A 14,211-nucleotide genomic window follows, 5' to 3' on the forward strand; every position below is an offset into this window, starting at 1 on the left:
TAGAGAAAACCTCGAGGACATAACCAGCAAGATTCTCGTAGTTGGCACTGGTGAGGCTGCACTGGACTCCTGAATGCTTAGTGACTGCAGGAAATCAGCCTAAGCACTACAGTCTGAAAGTCGAGATACGTACAGAAGTCGTTAACCGCGTCATTAAGAAACAGAACTTTCGGATCCATTCTGGGAGAGTGTGTTTGTACTCAGATGGAGGGATCTCATAAAATTGAAGTTCGGATCGCCGCAAAAGTTGGCTACTTATTGAGATTTCAAGTCTACTCATGTATGGATTAATTAGATGAGTGTGATCTAGTTGCAGATCAGTGCAATGGGTGGGAATTCGGTGAGAAAACTTAGTGAAGTGTAGGTGGACGATAGGTCGAGTGGCTACCAATAGATGAAGCATACAGCATCTTTCTCGTTGATCATTTTAGGATGATGGTGTTAGAATGGTAAGGCATGTCTCTATTGTATGAAGAATGAAGCATTGGAGCATATCCATGACCAGCGCGGTGAGATCAAAATGCAGAATAAAGCGTACTTGCTAGAATGGCGCACCTCGAATTGTGGAGGTAGCGCCATAGCCAGGTATGGGTCTCAGCTTTTGCTGCTTGTATAATAGTACTGGCGTACCGCCGTGAACCGTGCAACAATTCTGAAAGAGGGTGGATATGGGGTTCCAAGTCTTACCCGTAGCTGTGAACACCGCAGGACTCAGCAACTAAAGAAAATGTCCCGCAATAGTTTGCGATGTAAATTGTGATCTACTTACTCATTCCAAGGGCTGGCACCAGAATATAACAACAGATTATGCTAATAAACACCGAAAGAATCCCCGCGAAGTCTGTTAGACCTCGGACATGTTTTCATGAGAAATCCCAATAGCTGCGGAGACAAGAATCGCTGTCTAGACTGAAGCTGGAGAAAACAATAGGAGGTAAAAAGAAACGTATGAGTGACACGTGAGGAGGACAAAGGGGGACGTTAAGACACAAGGAGGGCAGAACCTTTGAGAAATAGCAGAGAAAGAGAATCAACATCAGTTCCCGTAGACGGGCTCGGCTCTTATCGTCAAAATAGAAAGATGTCCTCTAATAACTGAAGTTAATTTGGGTTCTGCTTGCTGGCTTGTGTGACCTTCTCACCTCAACACCACCTCTGGGAAATTGATGAGATCTCATTGGGTACTGAACATGCATCTGAGGGTGGTCGGTGATTGATCCAACGACAGTGACAAGCTCCCCAAAGTGCGTTGGCAGGGCGATCGTCATCTCCCAATGCTGGAAACTATTTGGTCCCTAAATTCTTGCCCCGATAGGTACCAAGGCTTCCGTATAAGCTTCTTCAGTGTTCGCTGATGTGATGAAGGTAGTCAGCAATGAATCCGTCCTTTGAATCAAAATCTTTTGGTGTAAATACGAAGCAAGGATAGCTAGATCTCTTGCCTCGCCGGGTAGTAATATGTTGCATACCACCTGCTCCACTAGTCGATCTCGTAGAGCCTGGACAAGATATTCCTTTGCCCATCGCAAGTTGTCATCATGCATCATCAAGGCTATGTAAATTTCGGCAAGCTCGTAGAAAGAAGTTCTCTCGTTTTTTCGGCACTTGGAGAAGAGCTTTTGACAAGACACCATTAGCTCAAGCTATATCGGTTGAAATCTAGCAGCTTCAAGGCCTTGTACCTCGACTATGAAAGTATCTTATCGAAAGTGATGGATTGTTAGCTTTTCTCCGTCACGAAGCTTGAATGTTCCCCTTACATTGAGATACTCGAGCGAAAAAATTCGGTACGATTTGAACCTTGTCAACCATCATGCCTGAAGTGTACGATAGTATGTGGGATATCTGAATATATGCAAAGAATTGACGGTCTGCTTGGGGACACCGTGAGGCTGCGACAGACTGTCCTTATATACACTTACCATTCTGGATTGGTTGACGATCAAATCAAAGCTCGTGTAGTAGAAACTTTGTATATGTACTTGTAGACCTCCCAAGAAGGAATCGACGCCCGCCTGTGGTCCCTTACCCGCCTTCTACTCACTTTCCACCAACAACCGACCCTACTGTCCACCTACTATCCACGTACTGTCCACCTACTATCCACCTACAGTCTACCTACAGTCTACCTGCTGTCCATCTACTGTCCACCTACTATCCATCCATTGTTCTGGTCTTCACCTGGGATGGGCGTACTAGTCTGAGTTTGATTCCTACACATTCGCTCGCCGGACTCAATTGGCCAATATGGAATAACTGCTGGTCATAAGTTTCAACTACATGGACTAAGACATGAAGATGTTGGTCCGGGACAAGCTACCTGGGATCAGAAAGGACGAGTAGTAGCAGGAGCATATAAGAAGGAGCACATCCCATTTCATCGCTACCGTGTCAGCCTTCTGTTCCATCGTTAACTGTGTGACATCTTGAACGATTGAGCTACCTTCCCGTTTGACAGAGCACAGTATTCTAGGTGTCCGACATGGCCTCAAACAAGATTTCGTCTCCTGTCAGGCCAGCAAAGGAAACCCAGGCTACTTCGAAGAAGAAGATGCATGACTTCGATGTGACCGGTGATGCGCAGCCTTTTCCCGTCGACCAAGAACTTCGAGTACCTTCAGTTACTCCTGTTTCTCAGGACCAGCTCTCATACAGCCCCGACTTGGCGCAGCTAGACCGGATCCTGTCACAACTTCAAGGCCATGAATGTGCTTCGCCTGAGACGTTTGCGGCAGTGAAGACAGTGAATAAGAACCAGGGTGAAGGCTTCCAGCCGGCACAAGCACGTGATAGTGACCTTGTATTCTTCATTTCGAAGGAAGATCTTTATTCGTTCCAGAAGTGGGCTTTGGCAGTCTAGTCAAGGGTCGTTGAAACGTAAGAGCCATGGCCACTTTTGCTCAGCGCTTATCAAAACCTACTGATTCATGTGTACATAGTCGCGACGGACATGCAGCTGTACAGTAACACGAGGTGCCTTGGAAAACGATGTGTATAATTCTTTCGTTACTTCTCGATGTAGTGCCTGTGCCGTATATCCACCTCTTGTATAGTACCAGTGTGGCCTAGGGAGGTTGAAGGGCTTTCCCCTGCGTATGCAGATTCCTCTTCTAACTCTTCCTAGTCATATTATAAGACCCTCAATCTCTTTCCCTTTTTTTCTGCCTTAATTGTGCCTATAGGCCTTTATCTCTCTCTGGATGTTAGGCTTGAAGCACAATGCTGAAAGTTCAGTTCCAGATCATGATTGCGGTGGCCAACTCCGTTATGGTTCGTTACTTCACGCGCAGACGGGACTGGTTCACAACAATGGCGATTAAGGATCTGGGAGGCCTGAGCTATAGACGTGCGACTTTCTTTGAGGGCTCCGACTTCTTGGCCATTACGTTGGAGAGTGCGGCAGATATTGACTGAACTGTTTACAAGCTAGTCCTAGAGCACCCACTTAGATGGGAATGCCCACTCGTTCTGCGCCACAAAATAACATTCTCTCTAGACTTTGAGTAGCATGCTAGGCTATGCGAGGATTATTTGACAAAGGTGAAACATGCCGGCGAAGAATACCCTCAGCTAGACAAAGGAAAAGGTTGTGAAAGAAAAAAAAAAGACGAAAATTATCTTCTGGCGGGTCCTGCTCCACCCATGCATCAAAATAATGGCCGTCCAGACGCCATTCGTACAAAGTCAAACGGCACGTTTTGGCCCACGAGTAACCGCAATGTCTCTACCGTCGTCCATGCACTCACATCCTCGCTGCCATACGCCGTCCATCCCGCACTGGTCGCCACCGCCAAGGGATCTCCTTTCCTAGGTCCGTTGGTCAGATCCAAGTAAACCTTGCCTCGCGTCGATGTCGGCGACGAGCGTCCGTTCGTGCGATAGTGACGCAGCAACGGCTGCACCAGCAAGGATTTCTCTGGAGGCAAGGCCGAGACAATGACAAACGGCTGCTCAACCAGTTTGACCGACTGCACCGAGGTAAATGGTTCCAAGCCACCCGCCAAGGGACCACTGGCCTTGAAGCCCACAGTGTAAATGGAGCCAACGCCAAGACTGCGCAGAGCAAAGATGGCGGCTGATGCATCGGTCTCGGATCCAGCCAGAATGATCGCTGCACGACCGCGATATGCTGAGGGGACGTACTCGCGCGTGAGCGTTGCCCGGATACCCTTCCACGCGGCGTTATCCCCGACGAACCGTGCACTGCCGCATGCATTGGGCACGGCGAGGGCAATCGTATCGACCAGGCCAATGGCCCGGGCGGCATCGCTGATTGCCGGCAGTGAGGTGGTGGTGCTAGCAATGGGAGGGTGGAGGCAAGCACCACCAAATTGGGGCTGGTTCAAAATCGCCTCCATGGATGAGCCCTTGGGCCCGCGATCGATGGAAGTAAAAGTGTGCGGAAGACCCAGTTCATTGAGGCATTTCTCCATGAACATCGTCTGGGGAGTGGCACGGAACGAGCCGATGAAGTAGAGGTCTCGCTTGGGTAACTGACCCATGATGTGGAGGGCCTCGTTGATCTCGGCCGCAGTCAACTGACCCGGAGCAGCAATCATGGGCAGTAAAGGGTGGGTGATGGGGGAAAAGACGGTGTTTAGCGCACGCGAGAGCTGGCCCATTTGACCCATGTTGACCGCGGAGAGCAACGGACCCGGTCCACGAGCCTTGATGGTGGAGCGGAAATACTCCAGTTCGTAGTTCTCCTCGATGGTCGAGACCATGGCAATCATCTTGACAATGTCCCCGTATTTGGCACTTTCTTCAAACACGCGACGAGCCTCAGGAGCCGTCCACTTCCACGTACCGGAGAAATCATGGAAGGCAGACATGATGATACTGTGGCCCTTGACCTCGGCCAGCCGGCGACGAATCTCCTCCGGGAGCCAGAGCTCGACGTCGATATACTCTACTCCCCACTGGATGGCGCGTCGCAGATATTTGTAGGACAACATTGGATCGTCCATTGGGAATTTACCATTTTCTTTCGTACAGCGCACCGTAAAGATGATGGGAAGTTCTGTGTGCTGGCGCAGCAACATCAATTGCTGACCCACGTACTTTAAGCTCGGCACCGAGCTCGCAGCGGCATCCATCGTGGGCTCGACCAGCAAGTCCACACGAATCTCGACGGCATCTGATCCCACGGAGAGAATATCCAGATTGGGCAGCGCAGCATGCACGTCTGGAAAGGTGGTCGAAATGAAATTGGTCCGAGTCTTGGTTCGAAGATCCTCATGCGGTTTCGTCTGGCCCAGGATCAACGAGAGGAAGCGCGTGAGGTCGCGACGCAAAAAGGGGGTCCGCGAGTATAGGAACTCGTAATCGCACAATTCAGTCAGCGCGTCTTCGGGAGCGGATCCATCCTCCACGCAGTGGGTGTTGATGAGCACAAAGGAGGACCTGTCGCATCCATCCAGGCCATGTGGGAGATCCTGCGGGAGTACACCGGCCACCACCACGTCAGAGGCTCTTGACAGGGTCGTCAATGGTGTTTCCGTTGTCCATGGCTTTCCGACGATCTCGGCGATCATGTGCACGATGCTTTCCATGCCCGTACCGAACACGATGACTATCGTTCCGGACGGCGTGTCGGGTGGCGGCATCACGGCGGGCGCGGCATGGCCCTGCGGCGACCACGTGGGCGCCGAATGTCCCGAGACAATCGAGGCGATGCTGAGTGCGGAAGTGGTAGCGGAAGAGGGCGAGGAAGAAGCCGGAGGCGTCACTGGAAGAGTTGGTGTGGTGGTTGCGGTTGTCAAAGCAGAGACCGTGGGGGGTGAGTTGGCGGCCTGCGGAGGACTGGGGACTTGAAGGGCGGTCGAGACGGCCGCGGTTTCGTCGAGCAGCGGCGTGGCCATCATGGGCGGGAGGGCAGTGGGCATCATCGTCACATAGCACGCCCTAGACGAGGTTCATTGCTCGCACAAGACGGCAGTGGGAAATCAGATTTGTCAGACCAGGCTACCGCAAATGACGAGAATTATTTGTCGCTCCCCGATCCAGAAATCCTCTCTCTCCCCTTCTCCGATCGTGCTCACGGGATCTCTCCAACACGGTCACGCGCAGAGTGGGTGTGTGAGTTGCGAGTAGACGGAGTCTTGGTGACCTCGTCAGACCGCACCAAACAGTAACTGTCACCTAGAGGATCAGTACCAGAGCCAAGGGTACCAGTTGGACCAAAAATTCTCGTCCAAACGGTGGGCAGAGGTAAGAATAGACGACGGGGTCTGGCTCGACCACGGCACAGATGGAAGGGTTGTATCGGCGACGGGCGTCGACCGGTGTTGTTCCGAGGAGGCAAAAGCGCACGGCAGGTGGTCTCTTTGCCCCTCTTGCCTGGAGATCGTTTGAGTGCCGTCGATGTGAATTACTCCGTTCAATGGTACTCGGTACAGATGCCGGCACGATCCCAGTCCAGGGTTGGCTGGCTTTCGACTCTGCGCAGGTCCTGGGGAAGAGCAGCTTTCCACCGGATAAAGTGTGCCACCCGCAGCAATGCTTCGATGGTCGTCTTCGCTGTCGCCTTTTGTGCTGTCCTTTCCTTTCTGTTCTTTGGCGGCGAGTAGGATAGAGTTTGATAAGGACCAGGGGAATCCCGTTTCACTGGCACGATTCCCAGCGTCGTCGCTCCACTCTTGTTGGAGCGTAAGCCTTGAAGCTGGCGTGACTGCACTCGAGGCGGAGGTATTCTCTTGCTTTTACGCAACGATGGAAGACCTTGTCATTCACTGGTGATTCAGGAACAGTGGTGGAAATGATTTTCATCCAAAGTCTGGAGGCAGACAACAATCTCGTTGGACACAGAATCGGGTCAATGTCAGAAGACAAGTCCAAAGAGTCCAGAGTCAAGATGAGGATGGAAGATCTCCGACGTCTTGTTCCTCACAATCCAGCCAAGGCCGTTTGTTCTCCCGTCTGGCTGGATTGGAAATACTAATAACCAGCGATAAATCAAATAATAATAATACCGCCAATAATCAGAAAACCCAGAATTATCTTCTTCGGCAGGCCTGTCCCCAGAGTCTCCGTCTCAGGATCGTTCCGAGTGGGCGCAATAATTCAAGGACAGGGACCACCAGAAAAGGAAAATCGATAGAAATATGATCCTCCGCCCAAGATGTAATTACTGCAGGTCCGACTGGATCCGTTTCCTATCTCCTACTGTACCAGTGTGCAGGCTGCACATGAGTTCAATGATTGATCATGGGCACCGTCTGCCCAAGACTCAGCCCCGTCCTCGGCAAGTTGACCAGAGTCCATAGAAGCATGACACTTGCCATGCACGGTTCGAGTAACTTGTGGTTTTTCCACTTGAACCGCGGGCTCCACCAGCTTCATCCGGGGAGAGGCGGGGAGGAAAAAAAAAAAAGGGAAGACTGACGGAGATTGAATTCTCCGCCAATGGAGACAAGCTCTACGGTAGAAGAGTATCCACTTCAACCACCGCGGCGTCAGCGTGAACGGATGGATCCCACTCTTCTTGGATTGAAGTCCAGTGGGGGGGGAATCCGCTGTGCATCAACATAATCGACAATGGAGGGAAGAATAATATACGGAGTCGACCGAGTCTGTAGTCGTGGTGTGCAAAAGCCAGCCGTGATGCACGGGTGGAAAAAGCCCACCGCCGTGGGAAATGGCGGTCGGCCTGGCAAATACCAAAGAATCACCTCAGCACCTGGATGTAGTCATAGATACATGTCTACTGCGGGCAGTGCATGGCACGGCACTGCCCAGGTGCCGACAACTGTACTCCTACATGTAACATCTCTGGCTGTCAGGGGGGGAGTCATTTATCCGGATAGTTTCAGGGGGTCCATCACATTAACCGTGAAGTATATCACCGTCACTCTGTACTCCATGATGGACCTATAGCCGATGCATGTTGACACTCCTCTCTCCCTGCGTTGTTACAGCTGGCCCCGACTAGCCTATTCGAGATCTTGGAAAAGAAACCTTGCCCAGGTTCCAGTGATGATCGCCCGAAAAATTGTGAGCAACCAGAGAAGGTGATACGGATCTCAGCGGATTACCCTAGCTGCACCAGCATTCGAGTACCTCTCGTGGGCCCCAGGATGAGTGTTTTCTTACACGGAGTAAATGCTGGTTGGGTCAGACTGCAAAACCCACGAATGAAGTCAACGGCTATCAGGTCGTCATGGACAAGTATGTCGTAGACATTATTAGCCTCAGATCCTGATCCATCCTTCCTAGTAAATTGAGATTCGTAAACGCCTTATCGGCAATGAGATTCGCCGGGCGATAGCGGTCCATACTTTCCATGGATGGATTATTGTCAGAAACAGACGTGGTCGATCATCCTCCTGAATGCACCTGACTCGGGACGTGGTCACCACTCCTGTCGGATAGCTACAAATGGAGCCTGCGGGTGCAAGGAGACAGACGATTTTCATGACTTGACCAGATTCATAGTACTGCTGGTTCACGAAACCAGTCGCCCGAAACTCTGAAATCTGGCCTACAGTAAAGTGTTTTTGAGTGATCTGAGAGGTGGTCTGAGGAAAATACTGGGAGGGGTACCCAATGCCCAAGGATGAATCCCAGGGGGATTGGAAGGCCTGATGGACAGATGATTCCACCTGCATTCAATAGGAGTTGGATATACCTAGAGGGTACGTAAATATGCGCTAGATTTCCATTGGCCGACAGAGACTTGGATCTGAAATCTCCAATACGGTGCCTGATCTCCAAAGTACTCAAAACCCACCTAGACGGGCGGCCTGGCAAGACTTGGTAAAGTCCTTTGAAAAGCTAGAATTGATCATCTCTAGTTTTATTGAAAATTTCCACGCTACTTCCAAATTTTGCCCATGGATATACAAGTACCACGTATGTTATCTCACTCGTGCCATCTACGCCTCACCATCCCCCGTCCCTTCCGAGACTCTCTCTGATACGGGGAAAATCCCCCCAATCCAACGCCAAGAACTTGGCTCTGAGGCAGAGGTTAGATCTGGAGTAAGCCGACCAATCAAAACATGGGCCTCCAAAGATCTACAGTGAGTTCGATGGATAGCATTGTCTCAACCCAAGTCATACATGGCAAAGTTCGACATCAAGACCTGAACGGCTAAAGTTGAGCTGTTTTGAGCCGTTGACCTGGGCCCGTGACCGATGCATCCTAAATTATGCATGGGATGAAAAATGGAGAATACAGAATACGTTGTGGGCATTGATTATAAACAGTATCAAATGCAGTGGTCATATCAAAGTGTCATAACCTTCCCCGCCTGGGAGATGAAGGCTTACCACCATGGCCCATAGTCGTCCTCATTGGGCAAGCGAAAGTACTTCAAGCCCAAGGTAACATGGGAACTGGATGCAATGCTCAGTCTGGTGACTATTCGGGGTCAGGGTCCCGCCGCCCAGAGGAGCGCGATTGTCGGGCAGTTGAGGAAGAGGAGTGTCTCAAAGAGTCTGACACAAAATGATGATCAGCAAAAATCCATTTGGACCACGACACTATCCCGGTGAGGTGAATGGGTGAGATACAGAGAGAAGCCCGTACCGCGCTTTGGCAACAATCCAAATTGCTCCGCGACATTGACGTAGCCTCCTGGCCCTATAGTCCCACTCTGGCGGAGTTTCTCGACCTTGGGATCGGATCCAGGAGCCGGCCATTCGATTCGGCTGGAGAAAAGTTCCAGGTCAGCTTACTTGGGGGTTCTTCCTTTCCTTCTCTTTTGATTCTTGGTGCAATTGGGAGTAAGAGGGTCGACACAAACCAGTAGATGCAGCGAACGGAGCCTTGGGAGGAGCGTGATGTTCGGGCCCACTGCTCGAAGCAGGCCTTGTGGACATTGTTTCCACACCCGGTTTGGCACCAAACGGTTTTGTCTCTAGGGCTGAAACCTGCGAAGCAGACAGGACAGGCACCGTCAAGAGGTCTGCGTTTGCCTTCATGATCTTGATCTGGTATGCCATGCTCCTCAAAAATGCTCATGAGAGAGCCTTCGTACATCTCTCGAAGCTCCTTTGAAACATCAAAAGTCGTTAAGGCCAAGATCTGGACCACGCAGGAATGTCAGGAGAGGACAGACATGCATAACTTACCGAGGGTACAAAGGAAATCTGGTAACGCAGCTCTGGGCGTGCGTTGAGTGCTTTCAAAAGCACTGACCTCAATAATATGAGTAAGAATACCGGTAAAGTTTTGGAAGGGAGAGGTGTGATATTCAACGAAAGATTAGGTGTGCTGATCAATCTCGAAGACGTACCATAAATGATGTGCTTGCACTCCCCACGACCTCGGAATTTGGCATCTGGGCAATTACAGGAGGGCAGCTTCCCAATTTTGACAGTGTATATGTTGCCGGTTGATCCCACAACATGGAAGTAGAACTCGAGAAGGTCATCCGTTTCACACACTTGTTGGCCCACAATGAACATACTAGATTCGGTGTGTCATGAGCAACCCCTGCAGCTAGTCAAATACCCTACAGGTGACATACCGAGATCGGTTGATTCTTTCTATTCTGTGACGGTAGGCCTCTGGTGGTGAATTTCGCCATGGGCGAGGCCGACGCTCCATGCCATGATACTCCACAACCACATCGGGGACCAAACGGGCTCGTTTCGATGGAGAAAGACCCGTAGAAGGAGATGACTGGGATTCCACATCTATACAACTCAATGGTGCTTCATGATCTCGATGCTCATGCGGTGCGTTGCTTTTCCGTTTTGGGGGTTTCGTTGGGCTTCTTTGTGCGAACTTGGACGTAGTTTCCGCGCCAGCGCTGGGAGTGGAGCTAGAGCCGGCAGAAGCCACGCAGTTTTGCTCCAAAAGAGCTCTTTTAGAAGATCGAGTGATTCGGTTTGCCCGTGTGGGGATTGATCTTTGCTCAGTATGACTACTCGCATTTGACGAAGGTGTGATGGATACGGCTGCACGTTTCTCCTCAGCCTCGAATCGTGACATGTCCATCTCGTCTCGGATGAAAAGCTTTGGGAGCAGTTGAAGTCGCAAAGTCCGGAGATTACTGCCTTGTCACAGACAGATTTGGGATATCAGCACGTGGTCAGGGCAACAATTCAGCAATGTTACATCCTCGAGTATGGCCTCAATGCTGATTTACTGAGTGCTGAGCAAGAGTAATCTGAGCAGCATGTTTCAAAGAGTCCTCGTGGAAATTTCGTGGATTTCACTGGTATTTGAAATTTGATTTAACATCGTCATTCCCGGAGAATCATCAGTAATGTGAGAATTTGCCTCTCCCAAGCAGCATCCACTGAAGAAGGAAGCCCAAAATGGCAGGAGCATGTGTTTGCACTGTTTGTTATCGCCACTGCTCATGGAGTCGAGCAATTCACGTGATTTGGCGTCTCCCCGCCCCCGAGCTCCATCAAACGGAAGCTGCCCCTCCCGAACCCAATGAATGACGCAGGTTTGCACTGTTTGTGTGGTGTTGAAGCTCCGTTGCCCATCGCTATCGCAGGGCTTATCGGGGTTCGCGTCTACCGCCCAAAATTGCCTTCATCACAATATGACACGCTGAGGAGCAGCATGTCTATCGCGACAGCACCACCAGCGCCTCAACTGACATCAAAGCATTTCAGTGACTCATAGAGGCCATGGCTCGCCCACGAGCTGCGTCAGGGGCGGATGCACCTAAAGAGCCACATGCTGTGTCTCTCAAAGGTTCGCAAGAATCGCGGGATTGGACTAGATGACTTGCAACACTAATTATCATGTACATAGTCTTGCGGTAATTCATCTACCCTTCCGGTGAAAAGCTCATTACGATATCTGACACCGGCCAGTCTGTCTCGCCCCTCCTTGTCATATCAGTCTCCTCTTCCCACAGCCAATACCAAAATCGCTCCTGAGGCCTCACTGAGCTTTCCGTCAAATCACACTGATCATCAATTTATTCTCACTCCTCTTGTAGGTCAATGCTGGGCAATCTCTCCACACAGTAAACCCTTCCCATCTAATGGCCTATCCTTCTAGCTCACGCTTCCCCCGTCGTTCGGATCAGTCTACGTTGGTGAAACATTTGCTTGCACCCTCAGCGCGAACAATGAAATCCCCAAAGATGATACGGATCGAGTGGTCACCTCAGTCCGAATTGTTGCTGAAATGCAAACTCCTTCCTCAGTTGCCACTCTCGACCTTGAACCAGCCATCGACACGGCCCAGTCAGAGGGCCTTCAACTTGGCGAATCACTTCAGAAGATCCTGCGCTACGATCTGAAGGAGGAAGGTAATCATATACTTGCTGTGAGCGTCAGCTATACCGAGACTCGTATTGGAGAAGATGCGCAGGCGGCAAGTGGTCGTGTCCGTACTTTCCGGAAGCTCTATCAATTTGTCGCCCAGCCGTGTCTCAGTGTGCGCACGAAGGCATCAGAGTTGCCGCCTCTGGAGGTGGAGAATAAATCTCTTGGTCCGTACGGAAAAACGCGTTTGCTGCGGTTCGCTCTCGAAGCGCAACTCGAGAACGTGGGCGATGGGGCGGTCGTGGTAAAGGTACGAGTCGTGGGAAAAAAAACCATTGAGCATGACATTGGCGAGGCAGAGCTAAACAGAGCCTTTGTCACCATCTAAACTCTTTTCGCAGTCATCGTACTAATTTTCTTAAGAGTACACGGCTCAACCCGAAGGCGCCCTTCAAATGCCAGTCGCTCAACTGGGATGCCAGTGTTTCTGACCCATCGGCATCGGGGCCCCCAACCCTTAACCCACGGGATGTCCTTCAAGTTGCCTTTCTCATTGAGCAAGAGGAAAGTCGCACAGAAGGCCTCGAGGCCCTGCAAAAAGACCTTCGGCGGGACGGTCGTGCGACCTTGGGTCAATTGTCGATAGAATGGCGAGGCGCTATGGGAGATAAGGGTTTTCTCACGACAGGCAACCTCATGAGCCGAAGACGCCCCTAAGATGCAACGTGCTGATGCACGGATGGGTCTTCCACTGTACACGTGCTATGTGAGAGTTGGCTATCTTCTTGTCACTAGAGACGTTTTTTTTTTTGTTTTGTGAGGAATTGTAGTGGGGCGGCCGCTTCCCATTCCGTTGGAGCTAAACGCAATTTTATGGATGCTCATTTTGTATCTTCATACATATTGGCAGTATCTCGGCATTCAGCGGGAGAGGAACTGTCGGTGAACCTGGCTTCCACTTCTGCGTTGGAAGTCAAAGGAGCGAGCCCGACTTGCCGCTCGTCTAAAGAAGTGGGAGGTGCGACCGGCACTGGCACGATAAGAGCCAGGCGAGACCACCCCCGAAGAATCGAAGCTAGCGACGAGAACTCTTATCTGCAGGTGACGATCAACTGAAGCCTATGCCTACTGAAGGTTGGAATTACCTGCGGTCACCAAACTTCAGTCGTCGAAACGGAAGTAGAGTGAGATTATCATGATTCATGAGTATGTTGAGACCAGTTAGGAGACGCGTTCCTGAGCTGGTCTCAATTTCATCATGACTCCAAAATGAGCCGAGTACATGCAATTTTATGGTTGGGCATGAGCGAGCGGTCGAAAGATCTTTTTCGAGCCCTGAAAGTGTGCCTCCATGATTCACATTATCGAGTCACAAGGCAAAAGGGCTCTCAACAATGCAATCAGCTTCAACGGGCAATTTGAAATATCGGTAAGGCGGCCTTCTGGTCGGCGAGGGCCTAGACTGTCCGTCTGCAGCCAGGGGCTTCTATGCAGTTCCGAGACTGTCGGTCCAAAGGTTCAGGACAAAGTACAAACGACCAAGTGTACATATTGAAATGCACCTCAATGTACCAAGGTGCCGGGTACATGGACACTTTCAATTTGTGCAGAGCCCATCTCTGAACATTAGACATCCTCCTCTGTCTTCTCCCTCTTCAATGTCGGTCAACTCGACCTCGACTGAGTCCCTTACATCAATACTGATGTTACGTTGAATGGGCCGGCGTCTCGGGCGAAACGGCAAAGAGAATGGATCTTTGGCCGCCCACTGTCCGAGTGGGCACGTGCCGACCGCCGCTCGAGTGCGATAGTTATGTTGACACTGACACTCAGCACGGGAAGCATCATGGCCGGTTGCTGGTCAGTGCACCCAAGCATGTTTCAGGCAGAATGTGTCCCTGAGTCGGCCAGTTGAGGTTTGACAGCAGTCGGGACGGGCTGGGCGGACGAGTTTGTTTAAGCGCCACCGGCACAGGCACGCCCGTACCGACCGCATCGTTGGCCGCGGGAAAAGAAATCCGCGTGCAGAAC

At 51.0% G+C, this 14,211-nt stretch overlaps 4 protein-coding genes across 4 annotated transcripts; 2 read left to right on the forward strand and 2 right to left on the reverse strand.

Moving 5' to 3' along the window:
* Positions 1-2,482: 2,482 nt before the first annotated feature.
* On the forward strand, positions 2,483-2,860 carry POX_h09443 (uncharacterized protein; the record flags this gene model as incomplete). The annotated part of the gene is made up of 1 exon (XM_050118197.1): positions 2,483-2,860. The coding sequence occupies one exon, from the start codon at positions 2,483-2,485 to the stop codon at positions 2,858-2,860; it is 378 nt and encodes a 125-aa protein (XP_049964984.1).
* Positions 2,861-3,647: 787 nt separating this feature from the next.
* POX_h09444 (uncharacterized protein) lies at positions 3,648-5,888 on the reverse strand (the record flags this gene model as incomplete). Its single annotated transcript, XM_050118198.1, has 1 exon — positions 3,648-5,888. The coding sequence occupies one exon, from the start codon at positions 5,886-5,888 to the stop codon at positions 3,648-3,650; it is 2,241 nt and encodes a 746-aa protein (XP_049964985.1).
* A 3,378-nt stretch (positions 5,889-9,266) lies between these two features.
* Positions 9,267-10,945, reverse strand: POX_h09445 (uncharacterized protein; the record flags this gene model as incomplete). The annotated part of the gene is made up of 6 exons (XM_050118199.1): positions 9,267-9,361; positions 9,530-9,651; positions 9,747-10,027; positions 10,075-10,136; positions 10,239-10,411; positions 10,473-10,945. The coding sequence occupies 6 exons, from the start codon at positions 10,943-10,945 to the stop codon at positions 9,267-9,269; spliced, it is 1,206 nt and encodes a 401-aa protein (XP_049964986.1).
* A 647-nt stretch (positions 10,946-11,592) lies between these two features.
* Positions 11,593-12,897, forward strand: POX_h09446 (uncharacterized protein; the record flags this gene model as incomplete). Its single annotated transcript, XM_050118200.1, has 5 exons — positions 11,593-11,659; positions 11,720-11,726; positions 11,782-11,905; positions 11,972-12,490; positions 12,604-12,897. The coding sequence occupies 5 exons, from the start codon at positions 11,593-11,595 to the stop codon at positions 12,895-12,897; spliced, it is 1,011 nt and encodes a 336-aa protein (XP_049964987.1).
* Between the last annotated feature and the right edge of the window lie 1,314 nt (positions 12,898-14,211).

This window comes from Penicillium oxalicum, chromosome VIII (assembly GCF_001723175.1).
Source record: "Penicillium oxalicum strain HP7-1 chromosome VIII, whole genome shotgun sequence".
Classification (NCBI taxonomy): domain Eukaryota; kingdom Fungi; phylum Ascomycota; class Eurotiomycetes; order Eurotiales; family Aspergillaceae; genus Penicillium; species Penicillium oxalicum.